The sequence below is a fragment of the Protopterus annectens genome, chromosome 4.part1 (genome assembly GCF_019279795.1).
Source record: "Protopterus annectens isolate FY-2018-M chromosome 4.part1, PAN1.0, whole genome shotgun sequence".
Classification (NCBI taxonomy): Eukaryota; Metazoa; Chordata; order Ceratodontiformes; family Protopteridae; genus Protopterus; species Protopterus annectens.
Genome location: NC_056734.1, coordinates 563,309,808 through 563,331,123, shown reverse-complemented (window position 1 = coordinate 563,331,123; position 21,316 = coordinate 563,309,808). Strand labels below are relative to the sequence as shown.

The window sequence follows — 21,316 nt, the reverse complement described above, 5'->3', positions numbered from 1 at the left end:
TTTAAACACCATGGGAAACCACCCCCACAGGGGGTCAGGACACATTCTTCTTAGGGCAGTTTCAACATCTACAGCCTTTCTCAGAGGGGTCCCCACCAGGGACATCCAGGAAGCTGCAACATGGAGTTCTGTTCATACCTTCAGCAAGCATTACCCACCTGCCTCTCTTTTCAAAATCCATGGCAGGCTTTGCAACCGCAGTCATGCAGGGCATACTAGCCAGCCTCAACTTTTCTTGACTGCCTCCACCCGTTCCTCAGCTTTGGGAATCAACCCAAGTATGATAACTGCAACAGTGAAACAAACATAGTACAGTTGTGTACACTTGCCATAAATGTAGATGTTCAAGTGTATTGACTGTTGCAGTCCTGGTTTCCCTCCCTTTTTCCCCCCTTGTATCCTCTCTTTAGGGGGACATAAGCTTCACATGGTGGCTTTTAGCCACCTGGACCACTTTACCACTTTTCATTGCGCTTCTCACGGGTTAGGGCAAGAACAATGATGTAGTGGCATTGTGTGCCATGGTTTATAGCACTAACAACCTGACAGACTACAGACGACAGCAGCTGACGTAGAAAAACATGGACTCTGGTGTTTGGGCCTGCTGAGGGCTACCACAGCAGGGATAACCCACAGGTGATGACTGCATCAGTCAATACACTCTAACATCTACATTTATGGTAAGTGTATACAACTGTACTTTAAACAGTTTGCCTTTGCGTATTAGGTTTCTCTGTCTGGAGACAACAGATCAATGAATTGTGGTATAAGGAAGGTAAGGATTTTGTGTCTTCAGTGATCACTTTTCACTGTACAGATACCAACCAAATTCAACATTCTGTTAAGTATGGAAGTAAGAGTTTTGATGAAAGTTGAGGTGGGAAAATACAGATTTCAGTAAGTGTTAAAGCACAGATGAGAATTGATGGTTTCAAGAAGTTGCATCCGATAAGCCATTGCTTTAGAGTTCACTCACTGTATTTTATCCTTTTTGGATGCTTGATTAGAATGTGCCTGACTGTTAGATTTTTCATTGTTTCATTTACTGTTAAACACTATTGAGTATAAAGTTTACTGACTGCAATGTTTCTCTCTCTCCAGATGACAGACCGAAGCCCACGCTTGTGTTACCTAAAGAACATGAAATACCAGCATTACCGGTTACTCTGCCACTTGCTTCATTGGAGGAGGACTACATTATTTCAGAAGTTGACACTAAGCCAGATTTGTCCGATAAAGTTCCTGCACTTCTGGACTCTGGCATTGTGAACACTATTTCTACAGCCACTGTATCCTCATTAGAAGATGCTTCTTTATTGGTTTCAGACTCAGTAGAACTTGTAGCCGATGTTCCATCAGAAATTGTAGAGGAGTTAGTATCTTCAAAAGTACCTTATACGGCTGCATCAGAATTAGAGTTGCAAATATCAGCAAATCAAGAAGTTACAGGTGGAGAATCTTTAACTGGTTCTTTGCCGGAAATGAGTGAATCAGTATTGCATACCCAGGTAGAGTCTGAAATATTACCTGAAGAGCCAGTTTTATCTGAACTTAAAATGGAAGTATGTGTCCATGAAGCTGTCTTCCAGACTGAAACTATGGAGTGTCCTATATCAGAGCCTGAAGAGCTAACTCCAGTTAACGTAGGAACTGTGGCACATTTTGAGCCTGAGGGGCAGGGAGATGATTTGGAGAGTGATATCAATCCCATTGCTGAGCCTGAGGAAGTTCGAGCAGAGGCTGTAGAGTCTACATGTTCAGATACAAAAGTTGTAGAAACCTTGGAAGCTCCATTACAAGAGGAGACTCAGCTTTCTGTTGTAGTGACAGCTGTAGCAGTTACTGCTCCAAGCAGTGAACCTCCTATGCAAGGTATTGAATCTGTTTGCGTCTGTAAAAATTCTGGAGTTTTGCACTGGTGTTGTGGCCTGTATCCTCAACCTTTTGATAATATTAAGTCATAGTAGAAACAAATGTTCATGGATTTGTTCATGGATTTGGAGCCTACTGCTTTGCTACTGAAGTTTAAGTATCCTTGCAGTGGTACGATACTTTTGCTGTTCATTTTCTGAAAGAATTTTTAGTACTTCACACCCACTGGGTAAGCTAAAGCAGAGATTTCAAATTTAAGGCTCTAGAACCACAAGCAGCTCTGAAAAAGAATTCTAGGTGATAGACGCTGTTGCACTATACATTTGTTTTCTAGTTAGTGAGCCAATCAGTATTCAAGCAGACTTTATTAACCTGAATTCCTGCTTTTAAAAATAGTTGGATATTGGAAATGAGTGGCTGGTTAGCACAAACTTCTTAAAAATAGCGTTCACGAGTTTCAAGCCTTAAAGGGGAGGTTCCCAGTAAAGTATTTCTTTTAGTTTTTGTAAACTTAATACTATGTAAGCCGCTTATCAGGCTGGGCACATGCTATATGCATTATTTCTCAGATCTTTCATATGAGGAGAAACTCTTCTGAGTTTTCTATAAATATTTCAATAATCAAGCAATGAAAATTGCAATTGGTTGTACATTTGTTATGAATAGTGCTCCTCTCGATGTATTTTATAAGGATAAATTCTGTTACTTGCATTGGTTTATCATATTAAATTTTGTCTGTCGCTTCCAGTAGCATATTTTGTTTTGCAGTTGATGCAAATTATCATTGGCTGGCATTAAAATGAGATGATGAAGATGGAGGGGATGACTGGATATTTTTAGTGTTGGCCTTTCATGAAGTTTATCACTAGGATTTTTTAGTCTGTAATCTTTAAGCTTGTGTGTGGTTGGCCTCCACTTTTACTCCTGTATAGACCAGGAAGAGTCAACTAGTTTGGGTGAGGAAATGACAGCTCTTAAAGGTCATGGCTGATTATCATCCGATTAACCAAACCCTTAAGTTTGATTCTACACCATTTTTTAGATTAAGCTTATGTTGGGAAATAAACCCTCAAAAGGCTTTTCTAATTTGGTGTCCACTTGTATAATATATGCTGATGAGAAGTCACAAACATTGCGTGAAAGTAAAGGACTGATGTTCTTCATCTCACATTGCTGCAGTCCTTACATATGGGGTAGTCCGCTGTCCTCGGTCGGCCCGAATATCAAAGTATTAGGCTGACGTCGGTCAAGGCGCTTAAGACTGACATCAGGACGTCAGGGTACAAATGCGCATGACCGACGTCATATCCTCAGTCTTTTTTGCCGCATGGTCCGATGCAGAAGCAGCGTTGCAAGTGCCGTTCGGCGTTCTGAAATTTTTCGAATTCGGAGATGTTCTTCATCTCACATTGCTGCAGTCCTTACACTTGGGTAGTCCGCTGTCCTCGGTCGGCCCGAATATCAAAGTATAAGGCTGACGTCGGTCAGGGCGCATTTGACGGACGTCAGGGTACAAATGCGCATGACCGACGTCATATCCTCAGTCTTTTTTGCTGCATGGTCCGATGCAGAAGCAGCATTGCAAGTGCCGGTTGGCGTTCTGAGATTTTTCGATTTAGAAGTTTCAGACCGAGTTCAAAGTTGGCTAAGTACCCCGTTGGGGAATATTTTAGTTTTTTCTTGCCTCAGTCATTTACCGGATGTCAGAAAAAGTCAATAATTGCATTTCTTGTGGGAAACAGATACCGCATAGAGATTATCATACTTTGTGTATTCCTTGCTTAGGGCCTGAGCACGACGTTGTTGGCTGTCGCTCTTGTGCTAGATTTAATAAACGCACTATAAAGAGAAGGTTGGATTGTGCAAGGTTAGTCTTTGGGAAGCGGTGCAACTATAAAATGCCGTCGGATGCTCCGACGCCTGCTTCTTCGAAGAAGCACAAGGACAAGGCAGTTAAGCCTAGGCTAGAAGAACCGCCTGTACCGGACGCCGGTTCTTTAGGTGTCGGTGGAGCCGGTGGCTCCACCGGAGGTTTCTTTGTGTTCCCAGGGTGAGACCTTATTATTGCAAGATGTGGCCTCTCAAGGAGACAAGTCAGGCTGAGGGGGCTTCTCAGGTTACTATACTCCCCTCCCTTCCTAAGGTGGCTAGGCCCTCTCCTTCTGTTTCAAAGGCTTCTCCCAGGGGCAGGCCAGGTTTAGCTTCAGTTGGTGTTACCCCTAGCTCTTCAGGTACTGTACCCAAGAAGCATATGCTTAAAATGGCAGAAGATTTGATTACTTTGATTAGGGGTTCTATGCCCCCTCCTGATAAGAGACCTAGGGTGGAGCCTGAGCTGGGGGGTTTTGAGCAGGCTTCAGATGTTTCAGAGTCTTCGGCTGAAGACTTACAGGAGTACTCTCCTTATTCTGATTCTGATGTGGATGATTCTACTCCTTCTGCTACTCCTCCTGAGGATTTTTCTTTTTCAGAAACTCTTCATTCCATGAGGGAGCATTTTAAATGGGAAGGTCAGGACTTCTCTGATTCCAGGAAAAGGCTTAGGGAATTTCTGTTTTTGCCCCAGCATAGGCCTTTGGCTATACCTCCTGTTTTGGATGTAGTGGAAGATGTTTTTACAGAGGCTTCTCTTAATCCTGATTCTTTGCCTCCTGCTCCTGTTAAGCCGGATAGGTATTACAGGGTGCCTGAAGCTCATAAGTATCTTTTTAAGAGTCCTAGGGCAGACCCAGAAACTGTTAGCCAGGGGCCTAAAAGTGTTAAGGCTTCTGTTGTTAAAAATCCGGTTCCTGCAGACAAGGAGGCTAGGGCCTTGGATAGATGGGGAAAGAAAGTCTATACTATTTCCACTCTTGCTATGAGGGCTCTGAATTGCCAGTTTCACATGTTGAAATACCAAAACTATCTCCTTTCACAATTGAAGTCTAAGGTTGATGCTCTGGCAGTAGGTATTGATTGTAAAGAGTTGCAAGATTTAGTGCATGTTTCTGAACAGGTGGGTAAGCATTCTTTGCAATGTGGTTTTGATGCTGTACAGGCCTCGTCTAGGGTGGTTGCCACTGGGTCAGTTCTTCGCAGGCACGCCTGGCTGAGGGATCAGAATTTGTCTGAACATGTTAAAACAAGGATTTTAGATGCTCCTTTACAATCTGACGTGTTGTTTGGTCCTCCTGTTGAGACAGTTTTAAAGAAAATGGAAGACGAGGCTAAGTCTATGCAGACTGTTAAAGATTTTTTGCAGGTCCAGCCTCCAAAGTTTAGTAAAAATTGGCCTACTAAAGGGTGGACGTATCCTTCTTATGATTCCCAGTCTAGGGGTAGATCTAGACGTGGTAAGGGCAGAGCTCAGGGCTCTTTCAGGCCTAGAACAGGGAGCTCTCCTGCACCAGGCTTCGGGTGAGGGCAGGGGTCAGTCCTTTCGTAAGCAGACCCAATGACCTACCTTTTCAGCTGCCAGAGCCTGCTCGTCTGGCAGCACCTTTGGGAGGAAGTTTGGCACTTTTCAAAGAAAATTGGAGTTTAATTACCCAGGACAGATGGGTATTGGATATCATACACCACGGCTACAGGTTTTATTTCCATACCTTGCCTCCTTTCAAAGGCATGCCAGACGTTCCTCCTCAACAAAGAATAGAGGCTCACAAACAGGTTTCTCTGTTGCTCCAACTTGGGGCCATACAGCCGGTCCCTCTGCCAGAAGTGGGCCTAGGATTTTATTCTCGCCTGTTCCTAGTACCAAAGAAGGGGAACACGTGGAGACCAATTTTGGATTTATCTATCCTCAACACTTATCTGGACATTCCCAAGTTCAAAATGTTGACGTTGCAGCAGCTTTTACCTCTGCTGGGCAAAGATCATTGGATGGTAACTTTGGATCTCAAGGAGGCTTACCTTCATGTTCCTATCAGACTAAGTTGCAGAAAGTATCTGCGTTTTCGGGCTGGGACTTCTCACTATCAGTTCTCTGCATTGCCCTTTGGCTTATCTACTGCGCCCAGAGTGTTCACGAAAGTTCTGGCTCCAGTGATCGCTTTCTTCAGACTAAAAGGAATACAGATCTATCCTTATTTGGATGACTGCCTAATTCTGGCTCAAGGAAGGGAAGAGCTTCTTCATCATTTGGAATATGTGATAGCAGTGCTAAGATGCCTAGGGTATTCTGTGAACGAAATAAAGTCCAGTCTAGTACCCTCTCAAGACATGTGCTTTCTGGGTGTGAGACTGAATACAGCATCCCAGATGGCCTTTTTAACCCTGGACAAACAAGAGTCTATCCCTTTACTTCCATCAACTATCTCATCAGTCCGGGCTGACTGCAAGGACAGTCCTTCAAGCCTTAGGGTTCATGGCATCTTGTATTCTGGTGCTTCCCAATGCCAAACTGCATATGAGGAAGCTACAATGGTATCTCAAAAATGTATGGACACAGCACTGCCAGGATCTGGACACTGTCATTCAAATAATACCTTGACATTCAAAAGGAATTTTTGTGGTGGGCTCAGGAATGTCACCTAAACAAGGGACTCTGTGACCCGGCCAGAGGCGAGTCAGATTTTAACGACAGATGCCTCAGACAAAGCTTGGGAGCTCATCTAAATGGAAAGTGGATACAAAACAAGTGGCCTGTCAGACTACAACATCTACATATCAACATGAAGGAGATGTTAGCAGTCCAGTTTGCATTAATAGCTTTCAAGGAATTACTTCTTCCAGGACAGGTGTTGATTCTAACAGACAACACAACTGTCATGTGGTACATCAACAAGCAAGGGGGAACATTCTTATCCTCTATGCAGGCAAGCAATGATTTTGTGGGAGACTGCTCTCAGTTTACAGCTCAATCTTCAGGCAAGGTTTCTGCCAGGAGCACAGAACTCCTTAGCAGATGTGTTGAGCAGGCAATTATGGATCCCCACGAGTGGAATTTGGATCCTCATGTATTTCAGAAATTGACAGTGTCATGGGGAACTCCAGACATAGATCTGTTCGCTTCTCCACTAAACCATCAGCTGCCAAGGTTTTGCACAAAAGGTTTCATCCCACAGCTTGGAGAGTGGATGCTCTTTCTTTCAATTGGAGCAATCTCCATGTGTATGCCTTTCCACCTCTGCCTCTCCTCCCAAAGGTACTTCTAAAGGTCAGACAGGACAAGCCAAGGATGATTTTAATAGCTCGGATTGGCCTCGACAGCACTGGTACCCATTACTGAGAAGTCTGGTACGGAAGCCTCCATGGCCTTTGCCTTGATTCCACACCTGTTGTCAGGAGGACAGCCATTTGCTAAATGTCAAGCTTCACTCTCTGCACCTAACAGCCTGGCATATTCTGTTTTGAACCATAGTGGGCCTCCACTTCCTCAGCAAGTTTTGAATGTTATTTTGGAAGCTAGAAGGCCTAGTACAAGGAAAGTGTACGCAGACAAATGGAAGAGATTTTTATTTTGGAGTGCAGCAAATGATTTTGATGTTTCTGAGCCTAATTTGTGTGTGGCTCTTCAATATCTTACTGAGTTACTAGACAAAGGTTTGTCTTTCTCTTCTATTAAAGTTCATGCTGCAGCAATTTCAGCTCACTATGATTGCGACCCACCATTGTTTTCTCATCCTTTGTTCAAGCAATTTCTTAGAGGGGCAAAGAATATAAGACCCCCACGAAGAGCTCCTACTCCTGCTTGGGATCTCAATTTTGTGTTTGAGAAACTCACTCTACAACCTTTTGAGCCTGCAGCTACTGCTGAGTTGAAATATTTATCATGGAAGACTGCTTTTTTGTTGGCCATTGCCACTGCAAGAAGGGTTTCTGAATTACAGGCCCTTATGGCGGTTGAGCCTTTCTTGATTTTCCATAAGGATAGGGTATCATTACGTACTAATCCTTCCTTTATGCCTAAGGTGGTTTCTAGTGTGGCTTTAAACCAAACTATTCATTTGCCTACTTTTTATGCAAATCCCCAAAATAAAGGGGAAAAGATTTTGCACACTTTAGATGTTCACAGGCAGTTGCGTTATTATTTGGACAGAACTAAAGGGTTCAGGCAGTCTCAGCAGTTGTTTGTTTCTTTTGCTTTGAGTTCTCAGGGCAAGCCTGTGTCAAAACAAACTATTTCTAAGTGCATTGGGTTTTGCATTGCTTTCTGTTATTCCCATCATGGCAAGGAGATTCCAGCTGGGATTAGGCCTCATTCCACTAGGGCTACTGCCACTTCAACAGCTTTTGAGGGAGTGGCAACCAAGGATATTTTGGAGGCAGCTACTTGGAGTTCTGTGCATACTTTCTCTAGGCATTATCACCTGCCACTTTACTCTAAGTCCAGGGCTGGTTTTGCCACTGCTGTTTTGCAGGGCATTTTGGCGGCTCCTGCTTCCTTGTAGTTAGCCATCCTCCTTACCTCTGCTTTGGGATTCTACCCAAGTGTAAGGACTGCAGCAATGTGAGATGAAGAACATAGTACAGTTTTGTACCTACCATAAATGTAGATGTTGAAGATCCACATTGCTGCAGTCAATTTACCCTCCCTCCTTCCCCTCTGTAGTTAGAGGTGGTTGTGTGGGTTGGGTTGTACATATTGTGTATATTGTATTTATTGTACATATAGTTAGTGCAAGGGTGGTTGGTTGGTTGTTTGCTGTCTTTTGGTTTTGACCTTTCTTTTTAGGGTCTTCTGACATCTGGGGCAAGAAAAGACTGAGGATATGACGTCGGTCATGCGCATTTGTACCCTGACGTCCTGACATCAGTCAAATGCGCCCTGACCGACGTCAGCCTTATACTTTGATATTCGGGCCGACCGAGGACAGCGGACTACCCAAGTGTAAGGACTGCAGCAGTGTGGTTCTTCGAACATCTACATTTATGGTAGGTACAAAACTGTACTTTTCAGACCAAGTCAAAGTTGGCTAAGTACCCCGTTGGGGAATATTTTAGTTTTTTCTTGCCTCAGTGGTTTACCGGATGTCAGAAAAAGTGAATAACTGTATTTCTTGTGGGAAGCAGATACCGCATAGGGATTATTATACTTTGTGTATTCCTTGTTTGGGGCCTGAGCACGACGTTGTTGGGTGTCGCTTTTGTGCTAGGTTCAATAAGCGCACTATTAAGCGAAGGTTAGATTGTGCTAGGTTGGTCTTCGGGAAGCGGTGCAATTATAATATGCAGTCGGATTCTCCGACACCCGCTTCTTCGAAGAAGCGCAAAGACAAAGCAGCTAAACCCAGGCAAGAAGAGTCGTCCGTACCGGACGCCGGTTCTTTAGAGGCGTCAGTGGAACCGGTGGTTCCGCCGGAGGCTTCTCTGGTGTCCCAGGGGGAGACTTTGATATTGCAGGATGTGGCCTCTCAGGAGGCAGGTCAGGCTGAAGGGGCTTCTCAGGTTATTGTGCTCCCCTCCCTTCCTAGGGTGGTTAGGCCCTCTCCTGTTTCCAAGGCTTCTCCCAGAGGCAGGCCAGGTTTAGCTTCTGTTGGTGTCACTCCTAGTTCAACAGGATCTGTGCCCAAGAAGCACATGCTTAAAATGGCAGAAGATTTAATTACTTTGATTAGAGGTTCTTTGCCCCCTCCTGATAAGAGGCCTAGGGTGGAACCAGAGTTGGGGAGTTTTGAGCAGGCTTCGGATGTTTGAGTCTTCGGCTGAAGACTTGCAGGAGTACTCTCCTTATTCTGATTCTGATGCAGATGATTCGACTCCTTCTGCTTCTCCTCCAGAGGATTTTTCTTTTTCAGAGACTCTTCATTCCATGAGGGAACATTTTAAGTGGGAAAGTCAGGACTTCTCTGATTCCAGGAAAAGGCTTAGGGAATTTTTGCTTTTACCCCAGCATAGGCCCTTGGCTAATACCCCCTGTTCTGGATGTTGTGGAAGATGTGTTTGCAGAGGCTTCACTTAATCCTGATTCTTTGCCTCCTGCTCCTGTTAAACCGGATAGGTATTACAGGGTGCCTGAGGCTCATAAATATCTTTATAAGAGTCCTAGGGCGGACCCAGAAACTGTTAGTCAGGGACCTAAGGGTGTCAAGGCCTCTGTTGTAAAAAATCCGGTTCCTCCAGATAGAGGCCAGAGCTTTGGATAGATGGGGAAAGAAAGTCTATACTTCTTCCACCTTAGCTATGAGGGCTTTGAATTGCCAGTTTCACATGTTGAAATATCAAAACTATCTTCTTTCTCAATTGAAGTCTAAGGTAGATGCTCTGGCGGAAGGCATTGAGTGTAAAGAATTACAAGATTTGGTGCATGTCTCTGAACAGGTGGGTAAGCATTCTTTACAATGTGGTTTTGATGCTGTACAGGCCTCGTCTAGGGTGGCTGCCACTGGTTCAGTTCTTCGCAGGCACGCCTGGCTGAGGGATCAGAATTTATCTGACCATGTTAAGACAAGGATTTTGGATGCTCCTTTACAGTCTGATGTGTTTGGTTCACCTGTGGAGTCAGTCTTGAAGAAAATGGAAGACAAGGCTAAGTCTATGCAGGCTGTTAAAGATTTTTTGCAAGTTCAGCCTCCGAAGTTTAGTAGGAATTGGCCTGCTAAGGGGTGGACGTATCCTTCTTACGATTCTCAGTCTAGGGTTAGATCTAGACGTGGTAGGGGCAGAGCTCAGAGTTCCTTCAGACCTAGAACGGGGAGTTCACCTGCACAGTCTTCGGGTGAGGGCAGGGGCCAGTCCTTTCGTAAACAGGCCCAATGACCTACCTTTTCAGCTGCCAGATCCTTCTTGCCTGGCAGCACCTTTGGGAGGAAGGTTGGCACTCTTCAAGGAAAATTGGAGTTTGATTACTCAAGACAGATGGGTATTGGATATCATACACCAAGGTTACAAGTTTTATTTCCATACCTTGCCTCCTTTCAAAGGCATGCCAGACGTTCCTCCTCAGCAAAGACTAGAGGCTCACAAACAAATTTCTCTGCTACTTCAAATAGGGGCCATACAACCGGTCCCTCTACCAGAAGTGGGCCTAGGATTTTATTCTCGCCTGTTCCTTGTACCAAAGAAGGGGAACACGTGGAGACCAATTTTGGATTTATCTATCCTCAACACATATCTGGACATTCCCAAGTTCAAAATGTTGATGTTACAACAGCTTTTACCTCTGCTGGGCAAAGATCACTGGATGGTGACTCTGGATCTCAAGGAGGCTTACCTTCATGTTCCTATCAGGCTCAGTTGCAGGAAGTATCTGCGTTTTCGGGCTGGGACTTCTCATTATCAGTTCTCTGCATTGCCCTTTGGCTTATCTACTGCGCCCAGAGTGTTCACGAAAGTTCTGGCTCCAGTGATAGCTTTCTTCAGGCTAAGAGGAATACAGATCTATCCTTATTTGGACGATTGCCTGATTCTGGCCCAAGAAAAGGACGAACTTCATCATTTACAGTATGTGATAGCAGTGCTAAGATGCCTGGGGTATTCTGTGAACGAAATAAAGTCCAGTCTAGTACCCTCTCAGGACATGTGCTTTCTGGGTGTGAGACTGAATACAGCATCCCAGATGGCCTTTTTGACCCCGGACAAACAAAAGAATCTTTCTCTTTACTTCCATCAATTGTCTCGTCAGTCCAGGCTGACTGTAAGGACAGTCCTTCAAGCCTTGGGGTTCATGGCATCTTGTATTCTGGTGCTTCCCAATGCCAAACTGCATATGAGGAAGCTACAATGGTATCTCAAAAATGTATGGACACAGCACTGCCAAGATATGGACACTGTCATTCAGATAATACCTTGCATTCAAAAGGAGTTTTTGTGGTGGGCTCAGGAATGTCACCTAAACAAGGGACTCTCTGTGACCCGACCAGAGGCGAGTCAGATTCTAACGACAGATGCCTCAGACAAAGCTTGGGGAGCTCATCTAAATGGAAAGTGGGTACAAGACACGTGGCCTGCCAGACTTCAACATCTACATATCAACTTGAAGGAGATGTTAGCAGTCCAATTTGCATTAATAGCTTTCAAGGATTTACTTCTTCCAGGGCAGGTGTTGGTTCTAACAGACAACACAAGTGTCATGTGGTACATCAACAAGCAAGGGGCGCATTCTTATCCTCTATGCAGACAAGCAATGATTTTGTGGGAGACTGCTCTCAGTTTACAGCTGAATCTTCAGGCAAGGTTTCTGCCGGGAGCACAGAACTCCTTAGCAGATGTGTTGAGCAGACAAATTATGGATCCCCACAAGTGGAAATTGGATCCTCATGTATTTCAGAAATTGACAGTGTTATGGGGAACTCCAGACATAGATCTGTTCGCTTCTCCACTAAACTACCAGCTGCCAAAGTTTTGCACAAAAGGTTTCATCCCACAGCTTGGAAAGTGGATGCTCTTTCATTCAATTGGAGCAATCTTCATGTGTATGCCTTTCCACCTCTGCCTCTCCTCCCAAAGGTACTCCTGAAGGTCAGACAGGACAAGCCAAAGATGATTTTAATAGCTCCAGATTGGCCTCGACAGCACTGGTACCCATTACTGAGAAGTCTGGTACGGGAGCCTCCATGGCCTTTGCCTTCGATTCCACACCTGCTGTCTCAGGAGAACAGTCATTTACTCAATGTCAAACTTCACTCTCTACATCTAACAGCCTGGCATATTCTGTTTTAAACCCTGGAGGGTCTCTGCTTCCACAGCAAGTTTTGAATGTTATTTTGGAGGCCAGAAGGCCTAGTACAAGGAAAGTGTGCGCAGATAAATGGAAGAGATTTTTATTTTGGAGTACAGCAAACGAATTTGATGTTTCTAAGCCTAATTTAAGTGTGGCTCTTCAATATCTTACTGAGTTACTGGACAAAGGTTTGTCCTTCTCTTCTATTAAGGTTCATGCTGCAGCAATTTCTGCTCACTATGACTGTGACCCACCATTGTTTTCTCATCCTTTGATTAAGCAATTCCTTAGAGGGGCAAAGAATATAAGACCCCCACGTAGAGCTTCCTACTCCTGCTTGGGATCTCAATTTTGTGTTGGAGAAACTCACTCTACAACCTTTTGAGCCTGCAGCTACTGTCAAGTTTAAATATTTATCATGGAAGACTGCTTTTTTGTTGGCCATTACCTCTGCGAGAAGGGTTTCTGAATTACAGGCCCTTATGGCGGTTGAGCCTTTCTTAATTTTCCATAAGGATAGGGTATCTTTGCGTACTAATCCTTCCTTTATGCCTAAAGTGGTTTCTAGTGTGGCTTTAAACCAAACTATTCATTTGCCTACTTTTATGCAAACCCCAAAATAAAGGGAAAAGATTTTGCACACTTTGGATATACACAGGCAGTTGCGATATTATTTGAGCAGAACTAAAGGGTTCAGGCAGTCTCAGCAGTTATTTGTTTCATTTGCTTTGGGTTCTCAGGGCAAGCCTGTGTCAAAACAAACTATTTCTAAGTGGATTGGGTTTTGTATTGCTTTCTGTTATTCCCATCATGGTAAGGAGATTCCAGCTGGGATTAGGCCTCATTCCACTAGGGCTACTGCCACTTCTACAGCTTTTTAAGGGGTGGCAACTAAAGATATTTTGGAGGCAGCTACTTGGAGTTCAGTGCATACTTTCTCTAAGCATTACCACTTTCCACTTTACTCTAAATCTAGGGCTGGTTTTGCCACTGCAATTTTACAGGGCATTTTGGCAGCTCCTAATGCTTTATAGTTTTGCCATCCTCCCTTACCTCTGCTTTGGGATTCTACCCATATGTAAGGACTGCAGCAATGTGAGATGAAGAACATAGTACAGTTTTGTACCTACCATAAATGTAGATGTTCGAAGATCCACATTGCTGCAGTCAATCCCTCCCTCCTTCCCCTCTGTAGTTAGAGGCGGTTGTGTGGTTTGGGTTGTGAATATTGTGGATATTGTATATATTGTACGTATGATTAGTGCAAGGGTGGTTGGTTGTTTTTTGCTGTCTTTTGGTTTTGACCTTTCTTTTTAGGGTCTTCTGACATCTGGGGCAAGAAAAGACTGAGGATATGACGTCGGTCATGCGCATTTGTACCCTGATGTCCTGATGTCAGTCTTAAGCGCCTTGACCGACGTCAGCCTAATACTTTGATATTCGGGCTGACCGAGGACAGCAGACTACCCCATATGTAAGGACTGCAGCAATGTGGATCTTCGAACATCTACATTTATGGTAGGTACAAAACTGTACTTTTTTTGTGCCACCTTGTCCAGTTCCTTTTTATTGGTAAGCTTTGTATCCTGTTTAATCATCTTTCCCCACTTTAGTTATATAAAAATTATTTCTCCTCCGTGGACTTAATCATGCTAAAATGTTGGAGACTCTGGGGTAGTTAACCCTAATTGATGCTGTCCTGAATTCTCTAGCATTGTGTGTTTATGAAAATATCTCAATCTAATGACTGCAGATCTTTAATAGCTAGACTACTTGTAGTAGATAATCTACTTGATTTCCATACCTAGTACATTTTTTTACTTGGGGTCTTGTAATACTTGGGCTGCTGGACTAACACAATTAAAGGGGTGTCATTTAAGAAAACTCCCAAGGGGAAAAATGCTGACAATATGAAGAGAATGTGAGCTGAGTATGAACTCTGAAAACAGTTGAAAAGATGGGGTAAAGTCAAACCTGAAGATGCAGTTGCAGAAAGCTAGTAGGAAGGCACGTCATTTCAGGTCAGCAGGGGGTGCCGACTACTTTTGTTAACTCCCTGAGCTCGTCACGCAGGTACCCAAGGAACATGTTCATACTCTGGTGGATAAAGCATTGAGACTGAAGTTGGTACCAGCAATTGTATATTTCACTTGTCTGGATGAGTGCAAGTGAAATAGGTGGCAGATCTTTAATGCATCATAATGGATAAGCCTGAAGTAATCACTGCTAGAGCTGTTGTCTTCCTTGGAGATATTAGCATTTCTGTGATTTCTCCACCTGTTACTGCAGGTTAGGCACTTATGAATGTTTTTTGGGAATGTATTATACAGTAGTAAGAGGATGTTATTGGTCTTGCCCATTCTTAGCTAGACCAATGCTGTAGTTTATTTAAAATAGCCAGTAAAAACTAAAATCCTTGACGTTAGTAGAACCCCTTGTTTAGATTTTCATATTGAGGAGAACTTGTCAGTTTAACTCCTGAAGGAATTCTCTCCAAGAGCAATACCTTCCACTGAGATAGCTACTAGTGTCTGGCTGTGGCTTGTAGAGGGTGAATGTTCTTCGGGTTTCACTGTTGCAGGAATCACATTTGGGTTATCCCTGCTGGGGTAGCCCTCGGCCAGCCTGAATGCCAGAGACTTGGTATTTCTACGTCTGTTGTTGCTTGAAGACTGATGTCAGGTCAGGTGTATAAAGGAAGGCAGCCGACACCATTGCATCAGTCTTTCTTGCCGTGGAGCCTGAAGCAGAATTGGTTTGCAAGAGTGCCGGTCAGCCACTAGCTGAGTTTAGTTTCCGAATTGAAGTTGAACTTTTCGAAAGCTAAGTACCCTGTTGGGGATCCTTTTTTCTTGAACTAACCAATGTTAAAGTTTTGTCTTGCCTGTGGAAAGCAGATACCATACTGGGACTTCCATTCCTACTGCGTCACTTATCTAGGCCCAGACCACGACGTCCCTCGTCTGTTCTGTGCTTTATCGCCAAAGCTATTAGTCATTGGGCCGTTATTGTTGCCAGATATTTCTGTTTACAGTCCTCTAATCCTGATATGGCTTCTGTAAGAATCCGACAGCAGACCTTACAAAGAAATGTAAAGAGATGGACTGCACAGGACTTGAACCTTCTGAAGACTCTTCCGCAAAGCTGGTGGTCAGTTCTCCTGAATTCAGTGAGCTGTTTAGGCAGCCCCTGATGTTCCCTTCAGTTCGGAGGCCTCTACTGAGACACTTTTGGAGTCTGGTATGCCGCTGAACTCTACTTCGTCTAAGGATCTTGTGGTAGTCTCCACCTTGGATGGGTCCGGAGCTGCTGTGCAAGCACCAGCTTGCTCCCTTGCCTCAGTGAGAAATGCATAGAATGGCTGAGGGCCGTGTCATGCTGATTAGGGAAAGCTAAGCCACTCCCTCAAAAAGCGATCCATCTCCAGTAGTTTTGTCTGAACAAGAGTCTGATGAATCTCATGCATCTGACTATGAAGACGTGCAGCCTCTCTACATATAAGGATTCTGATGCAGAGGAATCTATTCTTTCAGCCTCTCCCCCAGAGGATTTTTCCTTTGGGGAAATCTTGCATACTGTTAGGGAGCATTTCAACTGGGAGAGTCAATACTCAGTTCCTGGCGTTTTCAAATGGGAGGGTCAAGAATACCCACAGTTAAGACTCAGTTCGTGGACTTTCCACAGCACAGGCCCTTAGCTATTTTTCCAGTCCTTTATGTGGTAGATGTCTTTCTTGAATCCAGCTTGATTCCAGACACCCTCCCTCCTGATCCCAGAAAGCCAGACTGGTACTACAGAGTCCCTGACTCTCACAAATCTCTTTGAAAACCCAACAGCGGACCCTGAGGTCATTAATCAAGGGCAAAAAGGGGTTAAAGCTACTTCAGCTAAGAATCCCACCCCCTTATGGATTCCAGAGCACTGGGCAGATGTGGTAAAGTGTACACCTCAGCTATTCTTTCTATCGGGGCACTCAATTGTCCACTGCGTACGCTTAAATATCAGCAACATAGCTTGGAACTCAAACAAAAAAATACCTCCTTTCCTGCATGGGCAGATTCTAAAGATTTACAGGAATTAATGTACTCTGCTGGTCAAGTAACTAAACACACTCTGCACTGTGGTTTTAATGCCCTAGAAGCTTCTTGCAGGGCAGCAGTCACTGGATCTGCCAAACCATGTCAAATCAAAATTGTTGGATGCACCCTTGCACGAAACTTATTTGGTACTAAAGCAGAAGAGGTGTTAAAGATGGAAGAAAAACCAGAATCTATGCAGACCGTTAAATTTCTCACAGGTACAGTCCCCTAGGTTCAACAGGCATTTTCCTTCCAAGCACTAGTCCTTTCCTGCACTTAGTAAACGGGGCCAGCCTAGACCCAATGGAAACAGACCTCCAAGATAGCAGTTCCATGGGTTGCAAAGAACTAAGTAGTGGACTGCCTCCATTTCGAAACCAGGAGTTCAAAGCCAGCCCCTTATGGCAAAAACAGTGATTCGTCCCTTTCCTACCTTGACACTGCCCACCATCACATAACCTTAGGAGGAAGACTCTCCTTTCACTCAAGCACCTGGGACACCATTACCAGGGACCAATGAGTTCTGAACATTGTCTTAGGGGTACAAATTCTCATTCCACACCTTTCCAACCCCCAAAGGGTTCCCAGATCTACCACTAAATCAGTGGGCAGAGGCTCAAAAGAAAATACATGTCCTTCTCTCCTTGGGAGCAGTAGAACACATTCCTGCAGAGCAGATAGTCCAAGGCTTCTACGCTAGACTATATTTTTGGTACCCATAAGAGGGCACTTGGCGCCCCATCCTTGATCTGTCCATTCTAAACACCTTCCTGGTGATCCCAAAATTCAAAATGCTCACCCTCTAGCAGCTGCTAGCCATGCTGTCCAAGGACGCTTGGCTAGTCATCCTGGACCCAAGAGGCCTAACTCCACATTCCTGTCTAGGAGTTCTTGCAGAAAATGTCTTCGCTTCAGGGCAGGATGTCAGCACTTTCAGTTCTCTGCACTTTCCCTTTGGTTTATCTACTGCTCCCAGAGTTTTCACAAAATGCCTGGCTCTGGCCATTGCTTTTTGCAGACAAATATTCAAATGTATCCCTACTTAGATGACTGCCTTATTCAGGCAGACAGCAGGAAAAGCTGCTCAAAGACATTGCCTTTGTAAAGGGCCTTCTAACCTCCTTAGGGTATACAGTCAACAAAAAGAAATTTAAACAGGTACCTACAATGAGGATATTCTTCCTCTGAGCAAGTCTAGACACAGTATCCCACATGGCATGCTTAACATCAGAGAAAGTTTCCTTTCAGATTGCATATCTCAACTGGCCACCAAGCCCCAGCTTTCTGCAAGGGAAATCCTACAAGCCCTGGGGGTTCATAGCATCTTGCGTACTCCATTCCATATGCCAGACTGCATATTAGGAAACTTCAGTGGCACCTAATGAGCCTTTGGCGTCAACACTCAAGATCTGGAAACTCTTATCTATTATGCCTTGCCTGAAGGAGTAATTTCTTTGGTGGGCAACAGCCTGCTCCCCACGACAAGGGACTGCTTTTATCCCCACACCCCACCGCTCAGACCCTCATTACTGATGCATCAGACTACACTTGGGGTGCACACCTGGACAGCAGGTGCATACAGTGCCAATGGAACCCTCAGCAACTCCCCCTGCACATCAAGTCTAAAAGATGATGGCTGTGCAGCAGGCCTTGATGGCTTTCAAACCCCTTCTCTCTCTAGGGGTTCTCCTGATCAAAACAGAACACTGCAGTGATGTGGTACATCAACAAGCGGGGAGGGACTCCTACCCGCTGTGCAGGCTGGCCATGACCTTTTGGTTCACAGCCTCTTCCTTGCATCTACACCTGTTAGCACAATACTTACCAGGCTCTCAACTCCCTGGCAGACCAATTAAGCAGAAAACTGTTTTATCCCCAAGAGTGGCAGCTCAGCAAACACCTTCTTACTAAGTCTCTTTGCCTCCCACACCAATCAGCTCAAGTTCTGCACCAGGGAGCCTCACTGTATGGTATGGAAAGTAGATGCCTTTTTTTTCCCCTAGGTTAACCTCTGTCTATGCCTTAACTCTCATTCCCTAGGTACTGTTCAAAGTAAGGGAGGAGAAACCATGGATCCATTCTCATAGTTCAAGATTGGACCAGACAGCACTGGTACGCCTTGCTGCTCAGCCTGTCCCCACTGCCTCCATGGGATGTTTCTCAGGTTCCCAACCTCCTAACACAGAGGACAGGGTAATTCATGCACCCCCAATTGCACACACAATTTGGTAGCTTAGCTTATAACCTGACCCATCTGCCCTCCTCAGTAAACAGGCTCTGGATGTTACCCGAGAGGCCAGACACCCTAGCACCAGAAAGTGTTATGCAGATAAATGGAAAATGTTCTGCACCTGGATCCAGGCTAAGGGAGCCAATACGGCACAGCCTTCCATCCCTCTCATCCTGGACTACTTAGCTGACCTACACAGTGGTCTTTCTCCTATAAAAATTCACGCCTCTGCTATTTCCGCTCATTTTCCCACTGAGCAGGCTCTTTCACACCCTCTGATCAGTTCCTCAGAAGGGCTAACTACTTGAGCCCCCCCCCCAGAAGGGCACTAGTTTAGACCTTAACTTTGTATTGGAAAAAGTCACCGTGCCTCCATTAGAACCAACTTTTGCAGAGCTAAAATTTCTCTCCCGGAGGACAGCCTTTCTGCTCGCCATCACTTCAGCCAGAAGAGTTTGAGCTGCAAGGACTGATGGCATAGGAACCAGTCATCGTCCATGCAGACAGGGTATCCCTCAGAACTAATCCACCCTTCATGCCCAAGGTGGTATCCAGTGTGGCTCTCAACCAATCCATCCATTTGTCCACCTTCTTTCCTAGCCCTCAAAACAAGGGGGAAAGGATTCTGCACACTCTAGATGTGCACAGACTGCGCAGATACGATCTGGACAGGGCTAAACCTTTCAGAAATTCTGATCAACTGCTGGTTATCTTTGCTTCAGGGGCAAAGCCATGTCTAAGCAAACCATTTCCAAATGGATAGCACACTGCATCCATTTCTGCTGCAAGCAGCATGGCAAACCTCCCCTTAGGGGTTTAGGCCCCACTCCAGGGCAGCCACAACCTCTGCAGCATTCCTCGGTGTCCCCACCAGGGACATCCTGGAGGTGCCACCTGGACATCTGTTCACACTTACCAAACATTGCCACTTGCCTCTCCTCTAAATCCTGGGCAGGTTTTGCCTCTGCAGTTTTGCAGACATGCTAGCCAGCCCCTAGCTTCCTTGTCTGCCTCCACCCATTTTCTTAGCTTTGGGAATCTACCCAAATGTGATGACTGCAACAGTGAAATACGATTAACATAGTACAGTTGTGTAGACTCTACATTAATGTAGATGTTGAGTGTCTTTATTGTTGCAGTCCTGGTTTCCCTCCCTCCTTTCCCCCTTTTTTCTTAATTACCTTTCTTCCTCTTTCTCCTTTCCTCAGGAGGGACATATTGGTATTTTCTTCCACTGGTGGGGTCCTGTCACCAGAGACTGGCTTTCCTACTTCAGGGTCTCCTGACTAGTTAGGACAAGAAAAACTGATGTACTGGTGTCGGCTGCCTTCATTTATACCCCTGAGTCTGTCTTCAAGTGACAGCAACCGATGCAAAAATACTAAGTCTTTGGTATTCAGGCCGGTCGAGGGCTATCCCAGCAGGGATAAACCCAAATGTGATGACTGCAACAATGAAGACACTCAATATCTAGATTTATGGCAAGTGTACACAACTGTACTTTCTCTTATCTCTCTTTTCCATTCCATTAATTCTAGGATGTTAGAGGCCTTTAGCATCCAGCTTTCAGTACCCAGATGAGCGCATAGACAAGATCTTCACTTTCAGAAAGCAGATATTTTCACCATCTTTCTCTTTAATAGTAGTCTGAGATCTGGAACTTTTTGGCACATTTGAGGTTGATAGATATGTCAAAGATGGGCAGCCATGGTGGTGCAGTGGTTAGTGTTTCTGCCTTACAGCAAGATGTTCTCCGGTTTGATTCTTGGCTGGGGTGCCTTCTGCATGCCCCCCGCGGTGGTGTTGGTTTTCTCTGGGTGCTCTGGTTTCCTCCCACATCTCAGACATGCTCTAGGTGGATTGGACACACTAAATTGGCCCTAGGTGTGAGTGTGCTTTCTGTGGAAGGTTGGGTGCTGGGCTGGCAACTTGACACCATAAACTCCACTAGGAATCGTTTTGCGGACTATTCCGCTGTGGCGACCCCTAACTGGGAAAAGCCGAAAGAAGCAGTGTCCATGATATTTGTGCACATACCTGTCAAGTAAATGAGGAATCCGTACACATACAGTAAGCTGGCTATAATGGCATATTTTATGCCTGCATGATCACTTGCCAGATTTTCTTGCTAGGTGTAGTCTTTCAGAAATTTCCATAATTAGGAAAAAGCAGTCCAGAAGTTTAACGCTGTGGCGTTAACATAGGGGTGCATACCTTAAATACCAGTATGATGCATTTTGTGCTTCAGCTGCCAGCAATAGTCGTGGGAAAATATACCCGGATTGTAGTCTTGGGCTTCATGCAAGTGAAATACAAGAACCCACTAACTTTGCTTACTTTTTTGGTCTGTCAGCGGTTGGCAGTAATTTTAGATGCCCCCCCCCCAAGCAATTGGCAAACTCTCGCAACTGATTTTATAGAGGTAATTCTTGTCTAACAGTCTAGTAGTCAGAAGCATTACAAAATACACTCTCTTGCAGGGTCAAGATAAGAACCAAAGAATTTTTCCCACCCTCCGTTTTCTTGGGTGGCAGTTTTCACTTCAGTTTGCGT

The 21,316-nt window shown here is 44.8% G+C and overlaps 1 protein-coding gene across 1 annotated transcript in view; it reads left to right on the top strand.

Moving 5' to 3' along the window:
• LOC122801252 (eukaryotic translation initiation factor 4 gamma 1-like) overlaps positions 1-21,316 on the top strand; it is a 2,968,223-nt gene that overhangs the window by 1,017,204 nt on the left and 1,929,703 nt on the right. The window contains exon 10 of the mRNA XM_044070804.1: positions 1,102-1,872. Coding sequence (XP_043926739.1) covers positions 1,102-1,872 — 771 coding nt within the window. The remainder of the gene's footprint in view (positions 1-1,101; positions 1,873-21,316) is intronic.